General features: G+C 41.7%; 1 protein-coding gene across 2 annotated transcripts; it reads right to left on the reverse strand.

Moving 5' to 3' along the window:
• Positions 1–823: 823 nt before the first annotated feature.
• Positions 824–17,805, reverse strand: LRRC40 (leucine rich repeat containing 40). 2 transcript variants are annotated; one of them, XR_011048664.1, is made up of 16 exons: positions 17,658–17,805; positions 16,991–17,172; positions 16,327–16,400; positions 15,263–15,392; positions 14,734–14,857; positions 13,751–13,893; positions 12,472–12,644; positions 12,074–12,164; positions 9,547–9,592; positions 7,585–7,693; positions 6,565–6,672; positions 4,946–5,056; positions 3,180–3,257; positions 2,665–2,850; positions 1,242–1,650; positions 824–870 (listed from the first exon to the last, which is right to left on the reverse strand). XR_011048664.1 is itself a non-coding variant. In XM_068406674.1 (15 exons), the coding sequence occupies exons 1-15, from the start codon at positions 17,788–17,790 to the stop codon at positions 1,545–1,547; spliced, it is 1,794 nt and encodes a 597-aa protein (XP_068262775.1). In that variant the 5' UTR covers positions 17,791–17,805; the 3' UTR covers positions 977–1,544. The 2 variants fall into 2 exon arrangements, 1 of the variants encoding a protein (XP_068262775.1); XM_068406674.1 differs by lacking the exon at positions 824–870 and having other exon boundaries at positions 977–1,650.
• Between the last annotated feature and the right edge of the window lie 269 nt (positions 17,806–18,074).

The following is an 18,074-nucleotide window of genomic DNA, read 5'->3' on the forward strand; positions in this document are numbered from 1 at the left end:
GTCCCCAGCCACGCTGGCCAGCTCTGGTCCTTGGGCTGCGTGTGAGGTGCATTGCACAGCCCTGCTCCTGCTGAGACGTGCTCACTATATCCGAAGCCCCTGAGGATGAGTAAGTGTATTTTCTGTCAATTCTGGACACAGGCAAAACCTGGGAAGTTTAACTTTGAACCAATATTAGATTTTGCTGTGCGACAGGAAGGACGGGTGGAGAAGGGAAAATGCTGTCAGTACACGTATTTGCCCTTATAAACACATACCCATCGGGTGTCAGCCTGGCAGCCAACATACAGAGGCTGGACGGGAGAGGAGAATGGAAGAGCGCAGCATGTTTCTGTTCCTAAAGCTCAGTGAGGATGTCTTTTACTTGAAAGCTTTTTATTTTAGTCAGCAATTGGAAGCAGCAGCCGTACACAGGGACAGCGCTGACTTGTGTGTGCTGGCACGGAGGGCAGAGCAGCGCTGGGGAGGGAGATGGCCCTGCTCTGGTACCAGCAGGCAGGCAGCCACCTCGCCCGGCCACACACCCTCCTGCTGGCAGCACTTGGGGGCCCCGTGTGTACCCACCCCGCAGCACCAATGCGGGTCCTACAGCAACACGGCCCTAACAACAGCCAGTGCTGCTTCCCAGCCCACTGCTGCTTCCCAGCCCCCTCACTGCACCTTAAAAACCACCCCAACCACCACCCACCTCCCAGCGGGAATCCACCCGGCACCAGCCTCGGCCCCACTGCCAGTTCGTGGGCCTGGAGCAGTCAGAGAAGGCACAGATCTGCCGCCACAGGGCAAGCAGCCCTTCCTTTTATATTATTAATATCCACGATGCATTAGTATTATTAATAAAGGCATCACTTTCAGGACATGGAAGTGTGTCTAAATAAAACATGAAAAGTATCCAAGTGTTACTGGCTAGAAAAATTATAGCGTGTGCTTAAAATAACCCAAACCATACATCCAGCAGGAAACATTTATTGTCTCAGTGCAGCTACCAACACCAGCCCGCTCTGCTTACTTTCAGATGAGCCACGAGCACAGCCCGCAGGACGTCTCATACCGCACCACCACCACTGAGCTCCAGGGCTCAAGCATTTCATCGCACACAGACCAGTAGCCAATTTGTCGAGGCAGCAGTGAAGAGACTAAACACCTTAACGGGAGGTTATAAACAGGCATAGAAAAAGCAAAGTGTCTGCTTCTGCCTTTTGCCTAAATACTTGGATGTTGACAATTCTTTTAAAAATTACCTTAAGTGTAGAAAAAACATTGTTGCTATTAGTGAAGGCAGCTTGCAACGGCATTCTTCGTTACAAAAAGTGTAAACATATATTGTGGTATTTTAAAATGCACTCTTGAAATACGCAGCCTCGAGGGGAAAATGTTTCACAGGTGAGTTCTTTCTTAACATGCAAAGTACAAACAGCGTTATGGCACAGGCCAGGGTAACAAATAGTGATGGAGGAGGAGGAAGGCAGTAAAACCACACGGCATTCGGCCGACAGGGTAATACTTGGCTTGTACTTTGATTCCCGAGGACACGGGCTGTGGGATCAAGCAGGAATTCGGCTTCTCAGGTACTCCAGCACTGCAGCTGTTCCTTTGGCCAGGATGGCTGCCCGGGGCGTGCGGAAGGGATTGCCTTCTAGCAGAAGTGTCCTAGAAACACAGAGGGTTTGAGTTATCTGGATAAAGACTCCTCCTTGTACCAACACATTCATACACTGCACACAGATTTTTGAATCTTTTGAAATTCATAAGCAATTCCTCTTCTGTTCTACTAAAAGAATTTTCATTTCTACTTCCCTAGTTCACACTAACTCATCTTCTTCAGAGACATCGGAATCCTAATTTATGCTAATAAATCAGTGGTGGTATGTTATTGTAGACACACAACACTTCTTCAGGAGGCCTCTGCCAGAAGAAAAAGAACTTCTGAAATACAGAAATGACACAATAAAAGGGGAAAACTATGTCAAATCGTAACCCTCCGCTCTGTAGCTTAGCTGCTAGCCTGCTGGGCGTTGGTACACGGAAATCTCTGCGCAGGGTTTCGCCTGGGGGGTGGGGGTGGTGTTTTGTTTTGTATTTTTGAAGCCCCCCTGGCAAATGTCCTTAAAGGAGAAAACCACAGGGACCAGCAATTTGTTGTCTTTGACAAGATGGACTGCTTGTGCATAACTGTCTTCTTTGAGGTGTAATATGTGAGGATATGCACAGTCACGTCTCCTAACACATTACTCAGAGAATTTTAGCCTCTTTTTGTGGCAACGTGAGTTACACACCCAGGTGAGGAGCTAAATGTATTACCTGACAGGCAGTGCTATGGCTCACCTACCTGGATGGCCTGGCTTGTCTATAGGTGCACCAGCAGTGGGTCTGTACATACAGACAAGGTAAAGGGCTTTGGCTCTAACATGAGATTTACACAAGCCCACATAACCTTTCCATTTTTTTAAAAATCATGAAACGACGCCCCCAATTCTCTACAATATTGAGGAACTATGGAAGAAATTGCATTGCTTTACAAATAGTAAGAGAGACCCTTTTAGTGCACTGAGACCTACGAGCAAACATACTGCTGATCAGTACTTCTTCCTCTGACAAAACACGCCCTGAAGGAATCAGTCAGAATATATTTTTATAAAACAGGTCACCACTTAAAAGACACACCTGAGAGTTTCACAGTTTCCAAGTTCTGGTGGCACCTGGAGGAGGTCGTTGTTCTGAAGGTCCAGTGTTCCAAGCTTGTCCATCTTCTTTAGCTGCAGAGGGTCTATGGACCCAACCTGATTGTTACTGAGCAGGATAGTCTCCAGTGCTAAGATGCGATACAGGACGCTGGGAAACACTTTAAACCTTCGAGAAGAAAAAGGAGGCAAACCGATGAAAGCCAGAAACAGGGCATTCAAAAACTTAGCAGCCTTTAAAATCAGACAGCATTTTAGCTTTGTTTATTTAAGGGGAATGTTTAAACATGCTGCTCTGAAAGGAGAAAGCATCCGTTATTTTACCCCACACACCACCCATTGTGTAAAGAAGTGTATTTGCTTCATGGGTTTTAAGCTCACAGCTAGTTGATCAAGTGCCTCCTCATTCTTACATCACAGGACAATCATATTGAATTCGGCCTAGGTCTTTTTATAATTGTATTAAAAAAACATATAAAAACCTAAATAGTTGCTCACCTATTAAAAGAAAGATTTATTACTTGCAGTCTTGTCAGTGCCTCCATTTCCTCAGGTAAAGTTGTCAAAAAATTGTTTCTGTGTATCAAACGAAGACAAACAATAATCACTAACTTCTATGAAGTTTTAGTTAAGAATCCACAGAGACAGAATGTGCATATTTATCAGTGCTAACATGCTGTCTTACACCAGTTAATTGCTTCATAAATGGGTCAAGACCATGCTCAGGTACAGATGCTCGCTAGTGCAAGCCAGGTTTGCATCCTCACTTCTGCCAGCAGGAGATTTTGGTCTGTCCTCTAAAGATCTCCAAGTATTTCAAAGCATCTAACAACTCCACAAACCCGCCTGGCAATTCAGCTCCGTGGGTCCTGGTGCCAAAGTGAATCAGTAGGGTAGCTCTAAACCTCTTCAAAAGTCATTTAGCCTGGTATCCAACTGCTGTAACAAACCCGTTTATGGCTGCTGTTACCCTAGTGTCTCCCACAACAGGAAGCCATTCAGAAGCTTCTTAAATACGAGGAAGACAGGGATTTGCAAGGACAAACAAGGTACTTCCCGAGGGTGACACAGAGAGCCCTTATAGGAAAATAAAGACCAGACTTAGACCTAAATTCTTAATCACTGAGATACTCAACCTCGTTCCCTCATCAATATCCTGTTATCATCCAGTTCCACAGTCTTCAGCCTAACTCCTACATGTCACAGAATCACGGGCTGGGCTTGGCAGGGACCTCCGGAGCTCATCTGCTCCGGTCCCTAGAGCAGGTGGCCCAGGACCATGTCTGGGTGGGTTCTGGACATCTCCAAGGATGGAGACTCCACCACCTCCCTGGGCAACCTGTGCCAGCGCTTGGCCACTCTCACAGTGCCAAAGTGCTTCCTGATGTTCAGAAGGACCCTCCTGCGTCTCAGTACATGCCCATGGCCTCTGGTCCTGGCCCTGGGCACCACTGGGCAGAGCCTGGCTCCATCCTCTCAGCACCCTCCCTGCAGGTGTTTATACATGTGGGTGAGATCCCCTGAGCCTGCTCTGCTCATGCTGAGCAGCCCCAGCTCTCCCAGCCTCTCCTCACAAGAGAGATGCTCCACACCCTTCAGCATCTTGGTGGCCCCTGGCAGGACTCTCTCCAGGCACAGACAGATTACTTGACTACCTCACACCACAGGCAGACTACTTTAAACCAAACCAAAGACAAGACCTGTCCCTGTGACTCTGCTTTGCTGCTTTTCATTTTGTGAAACACCAAAGAGAACAAATGCCAGCGAGCTGATCCTGATGTCTAAACAAATGCAAGGAGCATTTTTCAGAAGCTAGAGAAGGTAAAACTGCAGTAACTATCCACTGCAAATAAAATAAAATACCTATAGACAGTTTCAGTTAGCGCAAGGGGTTTGTACCTTCCCTGTACTACTTCCCACATATCCTCCAGGATTTTTTGGTGTGAGTTTCTTTTTTAGGGGGTGGTGGTGGGGTGTTTTTAAAGAGCAACTTAACATCTCTGAGAGCCTTTTATGACTGAGGCAAGACCTTTCATCCCAGCAAGTCTCAGAGCTTGTCCGCTTGGTTTTTGTGTTTTTTCTTTAACCAATGCCTAAATCTAGGCCACTTGCTATTTCAGATCTGCTGGTCATTGAATTGCCATGGAGGCATTTGGGGAGATGAAAAATTATCTCAGTACCACCACTCCACTGTAACAGATGGCTGCTTTAAACAGGCACGAAAATAAGTTACCGAGAAAGGAAGCCCAACACACGTCACAAACCTGATATCCAAATGTGTCAATTTATGGAGCATGCAAAGCTCCAAGGAAATGGATGAGATTTTATTGAAGCCAAGGCTGACATCACAAACCGAGTCTTTCAGCTCCACAATCCTGAAACCAATAGGAATATACTTTTATTATGTAAGCACTCTGTTTTCTAAGTTATTGAAAAAAACCTGCCTTATTCTACAAATCAAGGACATTCTCTGTTTCTTGACAATTCAGAAGGAATTTTGTGGAGTGACGATAATGGAAACTTCACCTGTGAAAGCTGCCTGTCCTGGCATCTTACCCTTGATGTACAGACAAAGCTCAGAAGCACTTTTCTATTAGGAGAGCAAACTGTACTGCAAAAGCCTACTCACTTAAATGCAGTTAAGAGGTATTTCAGGAACTATGGCACAGATGACCATCACTGTCATCTCCTGCCCTGTAAAAGTTTTAACAAAAAGACTCTAAAAGCAGTCTAAAAGCAGTCTAAAAAGACTGCTGATCTTCTTTAGCAGTCAAACAAATAGATTGTTATTTTATTTCCACCTTTGGTTTCTGTTCCACTGATCTCCTATTACATGCAATTATAAAATGTTTAAAAGCTCAAAAAGTTAGTTATTGAATCCCTATAATGGAATCTCTGGTTTAGCCCTAAAAACAAAAGGTAATTAAATGAGAAAATACTCATCTCTCCTGTCTGGATTGCCACTGAACTCTCTGGCACCTAGCAGCTGCACCTTCCTCCCCAGTGAATGCAACAGCCTCTAATACAGTGAAAAAGCATGGGAAGCACAAGCCTTATCTGAAAAGAGATTTTTTTCCTATGAGAAAGAGTGAGCACTTCTTCAAGTTCTATGTGCTAAAGGTTAAATGTTCAGCACACTTGGGTCCAAGAATGGACATAAGTTACCCCCACAAATGTGGTGGTAACCTTAAAAATGAGCTTTCATGATTTTCTTGGGCTACCAGAGATGCAGTAACCTTCCTCCTTACACAAAAAGACTATTTATTCCCGTCAGCGTCAATACAAAGCTCTTCCTTGACTGTGGATGAAGTAAAAAGTGCAATAATATCAAACGCTGTGTGATGGGACACAAAACCTACCAAGAAAAGATGCATGGAAATTGTTCAGGCTTCATTAAAAAAAAAACAATTATGCTATCTGAAGAAACTGAACTTAAATAGAACCTCAGCTATAGTGCAAAGCTATCACCCAATAGTGAATCCACAAGGATTATCTTCATGGGGGAAAAAAGACCGCTTTGTAGAGAAAACAATGCTACACTGTAGTTAAGCACAGCACTCCATTACTATGAGGAGTCACAGCAGTCTCCCCTTGTTCATTTCAACAACGCTTAGCAAAGCAAGATGAAAACTGACACGTACTGAAAGCACCACTGAGTACAGCCAAGCTTCTTTTTACTGACATCCTCATGTTAATCAATGAAGGCCACTCATATGAGAAATGCAAGTGTTGTATTCAGCATCTCCATTATACTTCCATTTGTGTGTGTGTGTGTGTGTATACAGGGTATAAAGTGTAAATATACTTGATTAGGAAAAACACAACGTGCTAAGGAACAAAGTAGAAAAGAAAGTAACACCGAGAACAACCTTTACAAAGGTACCTTGGAGGAATTTCATTCAGCTGATTTTTGCTGAAGTTGACAGTGGTGACAGGATGGCTTCTGACTGCATCGAACATTTCATCAGGAATCACAGCTGCCTGTTTCTCACTGAACAATGAAAAGCATTTAGCTGAGTAATACGAACAAGTTCATCATGTCCTATTTATTAACAAGATGTTTTCATCTTCTTTTGGAAAAAAATGAGTGGTAAAATAGATATATAAACATCTACAATTTGAAGTCCTTGAAGGACTGTTGATCAGAAAGCTACCAATCACTGCACCATGCACCACGGCATCTGGGCAGTAACATTTCACACTGGCACCTTGATCTGTTATCTTGCTTCTAGAAAAATCAGCAAGAGCTGAGTTATGTCACTACCTCAACAAACGTGTGAATGATGCACACTGGCCCAGAAAGTGCAGCAAGATTGGCATGAAACAGATTTCCCCCACTCAATTCAGGAAACATCCTCAGCAGAGTAATGTGTAACTCAGGTAACTACTCAGTTTGGAGCTCCTGAACACTTGTGGTGACCAGAGCCATCCCAGCCCTGTCACCAGTGAGGTCCTGTCCACGTTCCACCTCTCAGCAGGACTGCATGTTTCACCCAGTTCTCAGCAAACAGGGTTTTCTTCCCCTTTCCCAACTTAACAAGTTACATTGTTGGTTACATATAAGAAAAAAAATGAAGAGAGACTCACCTACCACAAGATGTTCTGAGACTTAATGAAAACTGCTAAAGTTTAAAAGGTACTAAAAGCACCTGAAGGTATGAAGCGTTTCAGTGCATTAAGAGGAACGTTAGTGCGGAATATTTGGTAATACAAAGAATTAAAAACCCCTGCAAATCAAATCTGCCTATTCCTGAGCACGCAAGTTAACGTGAAAAATCCACAAATGCAGCAGGATTTGCAGACAGTTTGGTGTATATCATGAAGGAAAAAAAAACAAAACCCTGCAAAAAATAGGAAAGTGTTCTGACGACTTTAGAAATAGGTAATATTTCAAAACACATACCTATATTCCAATAATTTCAGTGAAGTTATGGCGTGCATGTTAATCCTTGACTCACTTGGAAGAGTCATGGCTGTCACTGGAGGCTCTTCACTTGGGATAGTTACAGCATCTAGAGATAACATATACATACAGTCACACAAACTACAGGGTGCAGCACGACGTGGTGGGCTGAACGACCTAGATGGGGAGGTTTAGTGTCCCTGTCACCTGCCATCACACCCTTTTAACTCTTCCTGTATGCTGGCTCAACTGTGTATAATCCGATTCAGTGTATTTCAAGAATTTTCTAGTAAGGGTTTTTTGTAATCTTGGGTTTCTGGCTTTTTGGTTTCTTTTTTAGAGGGGGTGGGGAGGAGAGGGACTTTTTCCATTTCAAACCTCTATAGAAATAGGACTGCTACTGGTTTAGCTCCAGCTTAGATGCCATGACAGGTAGAGTAAAATCATAAGCACTGCTGTACATGCAAGACACTAGCTAATTTTATTATCCACAATTATATTGTCTATTATAGTTCACCAGGTAAGCTTCTGAGTATGCACGCCAGCATCCAATTAATTTTTGTCAAGTTAATATGTCAGATTTGCACTGAACCTGACATTTTGAAGCAATTTTATACACTGCAGTAGCCTAATTAATACTGCCATCCTCTGGCAGACGGACAGAAAACCCACTTAACAAAAAGGAAAATTCATACATACTTTTTTCAATAAAATTTGCTCGCATATATTATCAAAGCCCCTTCTAAATTAAGCATTTTTTGCCATTTAAGTGCAGCATAATCATTTCCATATTATATTTAACATGACCAGTGAACTTGGTCATTTTGCCTACTTTATGTTTTAAAACTTAAGATGAAGATTTCTAAAGACGGTAAATTGAAGTCCTGTTCTGAAAGGATTTTATCTTCTCAGCGTGCAAGTTACTTAAAGTCTCTGACAGCCTGTTTCCTATGTAATAAAAAATAAACTGTCATCTCCACTATTTTGTTTAGAAAACACAGAACAAAAAGAAAAAATTAAAACACCAAAAATATCTCAGTGATTTAGAAGCCCAGGTATCCATCTGGAAAGTGACTTGAGTGCATAGAAGCAGCTATCAACTTTTTTTGTCTGCTTTTTAAATACTATCAGTTCACTTCTACCAAGTACCTGTATCTGTCAGAGAAATGTGACACAGAATCATCTATGTGCTTTTTAATCCAGAGAGGCAGAGCTTTGAACCCAAGAGAGGATTCTGCAAAAAACACACAGCATTTGCACAGAGAAGTAATCCCCTTGAAATACTCCATCTTATTTTCTGCTTTATGACTTTTTAATTATTTCTATAGTGAATGTTGGGATCACGATTCTTAGAGAGCAGAAAGATGAATTCTAACACGCCAGGATTAGAACGATGTTTAAAATAACCAGTTACTTTCTCCTCCAAAACTTTTTATATTCTTAGTCAGCTATGAGGTAGACCTCATGGCATCACCAGACTTTTTCATGCACGTACTTTCTGGGAATCACAGGACTGTCCTCCCCATGTTATACATGAATGAATAATACATAATACCTTTGCAAACTATCACCTGCTCTCGGTCACAGCATAGTGACCAAGCCAGCAGACAGATGGCAAGCTTAAAAAGAACCCCTTAGGTAAACTTCCCATGATGTTCAGAGGAAAAATAAAAAAAGCTACTGGAATTCCTCATGCAAAATGCATAAAGGGATCAGGGGAAAAAATACTTATGATTATTATTCTAAATGATAACCCTCAATAAGGAATGTTTGTTATTCAGTATTAGATAATAAAAAAAGAAACAGCACTGAAATATCAGAGCAAACTGTTGAGTGAATAAAACTATTATTGCAGGACAACTGGGGGAACCTGCATTGAAATAGCTGCGTTCCGTAGGTTCTAATTTATTTTAATTTCTTACAAAGATTCTCTTTAAAATGCAATTCAATGTAGCAACATACCTTGGATTTTGCTTCTTAGATATTTCAGAAGTTCCTGGGTGCCTTTCTTTAAAAAAAAAAAAAAAAGAACCTCAGTAAGCATTTGCCAGCCAGGGTGTACATAGCTGTATGACGATGAATGAGGACAGTTCCAATCACACAGGTGCAGCCCACAGCACTGTGGACTATAAAAGCCACCTAATGCTTCCCACAGAAAAACCCTCTTCGCAGCAGCTTATGAACTTGTTTATTTACAATTTTGTTTATTCCAGCTGAAAATTTCCAATCCTGTGTCACTACCTCAGGCTCCACATTTTTAGCTTTTTATCTAAAGTAGTTAGCCAGTTCCAAGAACAAGGAAAAAATGTTCAAATAAACTTAATCTTCTCTTTAAAAATACCTAAAACAATTATGCCTTGGAGAAGAAATTCAAAATTTGCCAAGCAATCTGATTGTTCAGTGTTCTGGTAACTTTATATGTTCAAAATTATAAACTCTGGGAAAAACACTGCAGTTTACATAATTTGCATGGATTTTTAACAGCTGGATTCTCCAATGATTTGACTTTCAATCCTCTTGTAGCCACTGCTACTGGTCAAACACAGTTACTACCTGCATGATCTATGAGTAATTAAGCATAATCTCATCCAGCCGTTTGTTTTAGGGTAAAGCTATGTTTTCCTTACAAATTTACATGCTTCTCCTTGAGGCTTTAAAACCAGGGACTGACCTGTAGTGCTGAATATGAATTAACATTTCTCCTTCTAGCTGACAACTATATTACACACAATAAGAGCCTGACTGATCTGAACGCAGAGGGGATAAAAGAAATGTGAAGTGGGAAAGGAAGGAACTCTCACAAGGAACCTGGTGAGACAACAGAAGACAAAAGACTGAGAAAGAGAGGCCAGAGGAGACTGGGACTGACTGCAGGCATGGCTAAGTGTGGCATGTGCTGAGCTCAGCAAGACAAGAGAAGCCAACAGGGAAGAACCTGGAAACTTTTAAGGAAAAGGTGAAGGTCAAACAGAAAGCTGAGTAACAGTCACATGGCTTGCGTGGAGAGGAAAGCAGACAATAAGACAAAGCTCAACAGCCAGGTGATGTCATGTTCTGCAAAAAGGAGAGACTAGGATTTAACAGAAGATGACTGGAAACTTCTCAAGAAATAAGAATGGGTTTGGGACTTGAATGAGAGGTCTGAGGAAAAGGAAAAGATGAGACGGAGCAGGGATGGACACGAGAAGATTCTGTGCCTGCTAGACTATACCTACCCCCAGCACTTCCCAATCCTTGAATCTCAGTACTCACCTGCTGCTAAGAAGTGCATGGGGAATTCAAAAAGCTTTATCAATTACTCCTCTAAATCAAGTGTAAAAAGATCTAGATAGGTATATAAAATTCCAGTTATAGGAATTTACAGTGTTGGTAATGGATCAAGACAATTTAAGTATAAAATGTCATCCTGGAGTCCTTGTACCTGTTGTTTGCTACAAATCTGAAATATACACAAGAAATTACACACATCTATGCTCATATATCTGAAAGACAGCAAATCCTCAGAAGCTAGGGAATACCAGAACTAAAGTAGCCAGCCAACTCTAACTCAGACTCCTTTGTGTGTACATTTTAAGCCAACTTTGAGCTCTGGAATCATGTACGACTTCCAACCACAGAACCCCTGCTCATTAATTTAGTGCATACAATGCTCACTGAATCAGATACATGATGTTTTCTCTCTTCTGACAGATATTACACAATTTCATTTCAACAGAGAGGCTTCAGTGTTGCTTATTTTTAGGGAATCCCAGTGCTTTGTAAACATTTATTTTGTAACACTGGCAAAAGCACAGAAAGCAGTAATGTATACCACCAATGAGGAGAGGGGCCTGCTGGGGAAAAATAAAGGGAATTCTAAAGCAGCTGTAATTCCCACAGTCCAGCCCCCCGATGCCCTATGTACTTGTTTTCTCAGGCACAACTCAAACCTTCACTTCACTGGTTACCTACAGAGAAAACACAGACCTCAGGTGTAGGTTATCCGTAAGAAAACACAGTGCATCAGATGGCAGATGCATTTTGAGCAATGGCAATCAAATATGCTTTGGAAATTGAATTCTAGATCCTTAATTCAGGCAAGCAGGAAATGAAAAACAGAAATCCATGCTCATGTAGGAAAAGCCCGATGTAAAGTACTCGCCTAGCACTGCAACAGGATTAGGCAGCAGACAGCTGCCTTACCCTTTTTTTCCCTAGACATCCATTGCTTCATTCCCAATATATATTATAACTTCTGTAGCAAATGAGAAACAGCTCCTATAAAGCAACGACCTGCTTTACTCCACAGTGCTCATGGTCTCACACACTGCATCAGACTCCAGTGGCAAGAGTATCCGAATCACAATAAACACAAAAGAGATGGATTAAAGTTGCACAGGCTACTTGAAATCTGGATGTTTTCTCATTTCTTCCAATGCTTTGGCTACACAATTTGGATAATGTACGTATGCAACATAACCAAACTTTACACACTGTCTATAGTGCTTACTTGCAGAAGGTCTCTTCGAATGGTTCTCAAAGGATTTCCCTCTAATGCCAGGAATTTCAACTGAGGAAGGTTCCCCAATGCATAAGGCAATCTGCAAACGGAAGCAACTCATTTCAAAGCAGCTTCAAAACAATTTTATAAAGACTTTCCAATGCTTTGTCAATGGCCCAGTATGCCGAAGCTCAGGTTCAACCAAAAAGACACAGAACATATTACATTTAAGAAAGGCACAGTTTGATCATAGCAATTACACAACACAGAAAAGGTTCCTTCATTTTATGATTGAGACCTTTTTTAATTACATTTTACAAAGTGAAATACATCAGCTATAGAATTGGTTGTCATTAGATGTCATTAGCTACGCCTCATCACAGACGTAACGCAGTGTTTAATATTACCTACTGATATCATTGTTGGTGAGGTCAAGACGCTCCAACTTCTGAAGCAGAGTAATTTCATCAGGAACTGATTTTATCTTGTTGTCTCTAAGTTCCAATACAGAGAGGGAATTCAGATGCTTCAGGTTCTCTGCATTTAATATTTCTATCTGATTTTCACCAGCATGTAATTCCTACGGAAACAAAGATCACCCACAGTTATGTTACTCTAGTAAAATTCCTTCATAACTTACTAATCTCCTAAATCATGACATTGGCAAAAACATACAATGACATGGAGAAAATCTAGATCTCAATTCCCTTTCATCTGCATATGAAACACCAAAGCCTCCAAAGATCCAGAGACACGAGTCTGAACTTAGCTTTTTTGAAACCATCACAGAACCCTCAGCTTTAAGTTCCATTTCCAAGCTAGGAATAAATGCCCTCCACTTTTGTCAAGAACTTGTCAATGACATCTTCACTTAAAAAGTTTCTTAAATTCCAAGTTAGAGGAAGTTTAGAGGGCAGCTCTCCATCTCCCCCTTGGAAATGTTTCACTTATAATGGAAAAATTGAATGGTTCTTTAGACCAAAAAGAGTGTACACATGCTGCTGGACGCACTAAGACACTGAATTTTACACACCAACATGAATTTTGTTAACAAATGCTGAAATATCTGGGGTTTTAACTGCTGAGTTCAGTTATGCAGAACTAAAGTATCTGCATTCTTTGATGCATTTGGTCATTGGAAACAACACAGTGATACAGGCATTCACTTGGCCCAATCACTTTTCTATTAGTCAAGTAACAAATTTCTGATGTTCTGAGGCAGACGATTTTCAATTTTAAACCTATCAGGAATTAAGGTTACAAAATATCTGCAAGATCTGATTATTGTAAAAGGAAAAAAAAAGTATACTTTCTTTGCAGTTACAAAGTAAAAAAAAAAATATAATGAACAAAGTAAATTTGTCCAGAAAGTATTCCTAGAGATAAAAAATAACTGTTGTAGACAATACTAGATCTAGTTTTTCAGTCATTCCGCTTCTAAATTTTATTTTATTTCCCAAATCTGAAGAGTACTGCTGCAAATTTGTCTTCCAAATGACCTCACGATTGACCTATGTGGACAGTAAGATTCATTGCAAATGGGGATGTAATAAATGAAGTTCTAAACATAGAATTATCAACTCTGGATCACAGCAACTCACAAAAATTTGTGTTTAAAGTAACAGTCACTATTTTAAAAGTTTACAGCAAATACATTTACAGTACACCAACCATTTCAAACCTTACCTTCAGTAATTTGCATGAGGGAAATTCTGGTAAGGAACGTAATTTATTTTTTCTCAGATAAAGTTGTTCCAAAGATGCCATAGTTGCTAATTCAGAAGGTACGGTTTCCAGGTAGTTTTTAGTACAATCCAGTTGTTTCAAGCCTACAGAAGTAAGCATGCAAGTGACAAACTGAAAACAAAGATAAAAGTCACTTCCTACAGAAGCATAAATATCCTTTTTTTTAGAATAAATGTAACAACATTTTGCCAATCAGAGTTTTGGAGGAAATAAAATCAATTAGCATCAACATTTCCAAAAATAAGGCATCAGCTTTTCATTTGTTCTTCATAAGACATTCTGGAATGCTTTCAATGACACTGCCAAATACTGGCTCTTCTTTAGAGTATGGGACTGGAGGGAACAAGGAAGGGTCTAACACTGTAGACCATCTCAGAAAGATCTGCAGGTAATTTCTATAGCATTTATAAAAGCTGGCAGTCTTCCACCTGTTCCTGTATATCTGCCACTTATACCAATGTATGCATTTCATATCAACCACGAGTCAGCTTGATATTTAATATTCAAACATTAGAATTCAATTTTATCACTCTCTAATTTATGAGTTCTTTCTCTCCAATAATTTCAGCTGTCTCTCATTTGTGCTTTATTTGCCACTCAAAATGTGCAATAAAGAAACAAAATTGTCAAACTGCTTATTGCAGTCTAAGGCTAACAGCTCCTAAGCAGAACAATATTAATCCTTACACTTTTATAATCATTCTGTGTCCCAATTATCAAGAAATATGAACCATAAGAGGACTCAAGTTTGATATGCAGTAGCCACAGCTGATTTTTTTAAATAATTCTGAATTAATATTCTTGAGAGTACAGTAACTCTTTAAGAATATATTTTTAAAATCCTGAATAACATGCACTACATTTCTGAACATAACTACAGAACTGGCTGTACAGCATTTAATAATCTGAGGAAACTAATTTACTTTTCATCGCACTGATATCTGCAGGCAGGTTCTTGAGTTCATTACAAGCCAAATTGAGTCGCACCAAGTTAATGAGCAAAGCAAAACTTGTTGGAATGTCTGTGAGATGGTTGTTGGACAGATCCTGAAGATTAAAAAAAGAAAGAGGTTAGAAATAGAGATGTTTAAAATATCCCATGAGTACTGTTACTGCAAAGTTAATTACTGGCAGAACATTAAAATTAGATGGCTGACATCTTCAGGATCTCCCTGGCAGAAATGTGAACAGAAGAAACAAGTCTCCCATGACTGACAGATCACAAGGGACTTGATTTTTCTTAAAATATTTGGCAAATCAAGAGCAAAACTTGGTTTCAAACAAAAAAAAAAACACTAACCCACCATGTAATAACTGACAATGTACACAAGTTATTAGAATATTCACAAAGTTCTGCTATCTAAGCTATGCTTTTTTTAATTAGCAGTAGCAAAACATGGATAAATCAGCCTTTCTGCATAAATAAATATTTTTCAAAAAGTTGTAACTTACTAATTCTTCTAAACTGACAAGCTGTCCAAATCCATCCGGCAAGTGACTCAGCTCGTTGTGGTGAAGAAGAAGGCTCTTCAAATGTGACAACTGCAGCAACTCTTCTGGGATACTTTTCAGTTTGTTGTGGCTAGTATTAAAACACGGAACACAAAGGCAAAAAGCAGTTTTAAGAACATAACTGCATAAAGAACACTTCTCTTGCATCGGACACTATCCAAACCAGAGTTACACCACTCGTACCAGCAGGATTATCTTAGCCTTACACAACCTGTTGAAACACAAACTCTTCAGACCCTAGAGCAAGTATGAAGCACATCCAGCATCAGATACGCTGGCTATCCCGTGCTGGCACAGACTAACTGTTAATTACACCTACAGTGAGACAGGTTTCTGCAAAACATCCTCACACTGCAGCATGCACATATGCTTGCTGTTCAGGATACCCTCACCTTTAAGAAAAATCTCTCCTACAACTGTTACAGCCCTCTACAATGGATTAGTTTCCTAGAATAAATTAATTATGTTTGTTTATTTGTTCAAGAATACTTTTAATCCCCGTCTGAATTTACAATATTCCAACTGGAACTTACACTCTTGTGTTTGATGTAATTCATACATACAGAGGCAGCATGCCCACTTTCTCCTCGTGCACAAATTTACAAAATTACTCCAGTAAATAGAATATGAATTTGCCAGTATGAACAAGATCTACACAATTATTTCCAATGTATATTATTCATGACAAAAAGTATTTTTGTTCCTTTAAAACAAAATTGCCAGACTGAGGCACACGAATATAGATATTGCTTTTGTGTGATTATTCAAGATACCACTGCTTTCACCTTACAAGCAAGACTGTGAGTAACAGTGAAAATAATTTTAACTAACCTAAGACCATCAGTTTTGATCCAAAACTTACAACTCTCAACATACTAATATTCTCTAGTTAAAAATCTGAAATTAATTTTCTGAAAGAAAATTTGATATACTGCACTCTCTTATTCCCACTGTGAAAGGCACTGTGATATTTCTCATGTTCCACTTTTGCAACATGCACTTACCTGACATCAAGTTTCTGAAGATTTTCTAATTGTCCTAAAGCAGAAGGAAGCGATGTCAGTTGATTATCGTGCACCTGGAAAATAAAAGTTTTTAGAATACAGTTATTAATTTGTACCTTGTAGGTTTTCTTTCCCTACCCCAGAAACAAATCAGGCTAACCTAATACACAGAATAATTTTGTATAAAAGTAATAGCTATGTACATAGAATCATAGAATGGTTTGGGTTGGAAGGGACCTTAAAGATCATCTAGTTCCAAACCCCTGCCACAAGCAGGGACACCTTCCACCAGACCAGGTTGCTCAAAGCCTCATCCAACCCACAATTACCAACAGCAGCATCACAACTGCCAATCTGTCAAAATTCTACTGAACTGATAGCAAATGATAAGAGATTAGGTAAGATGGGCGGGGTGGGTGTGCAGGAAAGGTGGTTCCATAATAAAACTTCCTAGATCTTTCTACAGAACAGTACCCACCATCAGCCTATGAACTGGTATACTATCAGTGATTTGTAACAAGCTTTTCTTTACCCTGAGAATACACCAATGCCACTTCTACACATCCATCACTGCAGGGAAACAGAAAACAAAGATCTAAGACCATGTTTTCCCATCTTCTACAGAGAGAGTACAGCCCTACCACAATGGGATCGTTGTACTTACATCCAGAACAGTGAGCGCGGGCAGAAGTTTGACATCCTCTGAAAGACACTGCAGTTTGTTTGAGGCGAGTATCAGCTTGGTCAGATCTGTTTGCTCCCACCAGCGATCCACGGCGCCAAAAGAGAGATTTTGATGAGCTTCCTCTGGAGTATCCAAATTTATCCGCCACACATGTTGAGGCACTACATACACAAACATACACTTGTCAACTAAATCCTGGTCTTTACTCTCAAGCTTCCACTGTCATAGTGCTTTTCATATATACATACACACATATAGTCAGGTGTTTTTCTAGAGATGCTTTTTTGGAGCTGACAATAACAAGCTGATGGAAATCTGCCAGCAACGGCCAAGAGTAAGCTGAGCTGCAAACAGACGGCAGGAAATACTCATTGCTGTTGCTCCCTCTGTATTTTTCCCGTCCTGCCCGCATGGCATCGCCAAGCGTAAACCCAAGGCACGGGAGGAACACCCAGCACCTGCAAACGCGGCGCCTGCTCCCTCGGCTCAAGAGCCGGGCGCTTTTCAGGAGAGCCGGGGCTCGGCACAGGCGCAGCCGCCTTCCCCGGGCTCCCACCGCCGCAGGAAGGCAGGCGCGGGCGGCAGGCCCACCGCCGCCCTGTCCCGCCGGCTCCCCGCGGGCCCGGGGCCGGCTCCCCCCTCTCACCCTCGCTGAGGCTCCGGCCCGACAGGTTTAACTGCCCGCTCTTCCGCGCCGCCCGGATCAGCCCCTGCGGCACGGCGGGGCCCGCCTCCGCCTGCCTGAACCCAGCGCGGGGGTCCCTCCGCGCCGCCGCCATCCCTCGCTGGAGCCGGGCCGCCGCCGCACGCCGAGCAGGCGGGGCCTGGCGCGGGGCCTCAGGCGGGGCTGCGGCTCCGGCAGCCGCCCCGCGGAGCGCTTGGGCGGCCACCGCCTCCCCCGGCCCGGCTCGGCGCGGCCCCGGCCGCCGCCATTTCCCGGCCGGCGCTGCAGGGTGGAAGCCGCGACGCCGAAATGGTGCCCCGAAGGGGAGCGGAGCCGTTCGCATCTCCCCGCCGGGCAGGACAAGCCTGCTCCGACTGCTGCAAACCTTCGCAGCCAGAC

Source organism: Nyctibius grandis, chromosome 8 (genome assembly GCF_013368605.1).
Source record: "Nyctibius grandis isolate bNycGra1 chromosome 8, bNycGra1.pri, whole genome shotgun sequence".
NCBI lineage: Eukaryota > Metazoa > Chordata > Aves > Nyctibiiformes > Nyctibiidae > Nyctibius > Nyctibius grandis.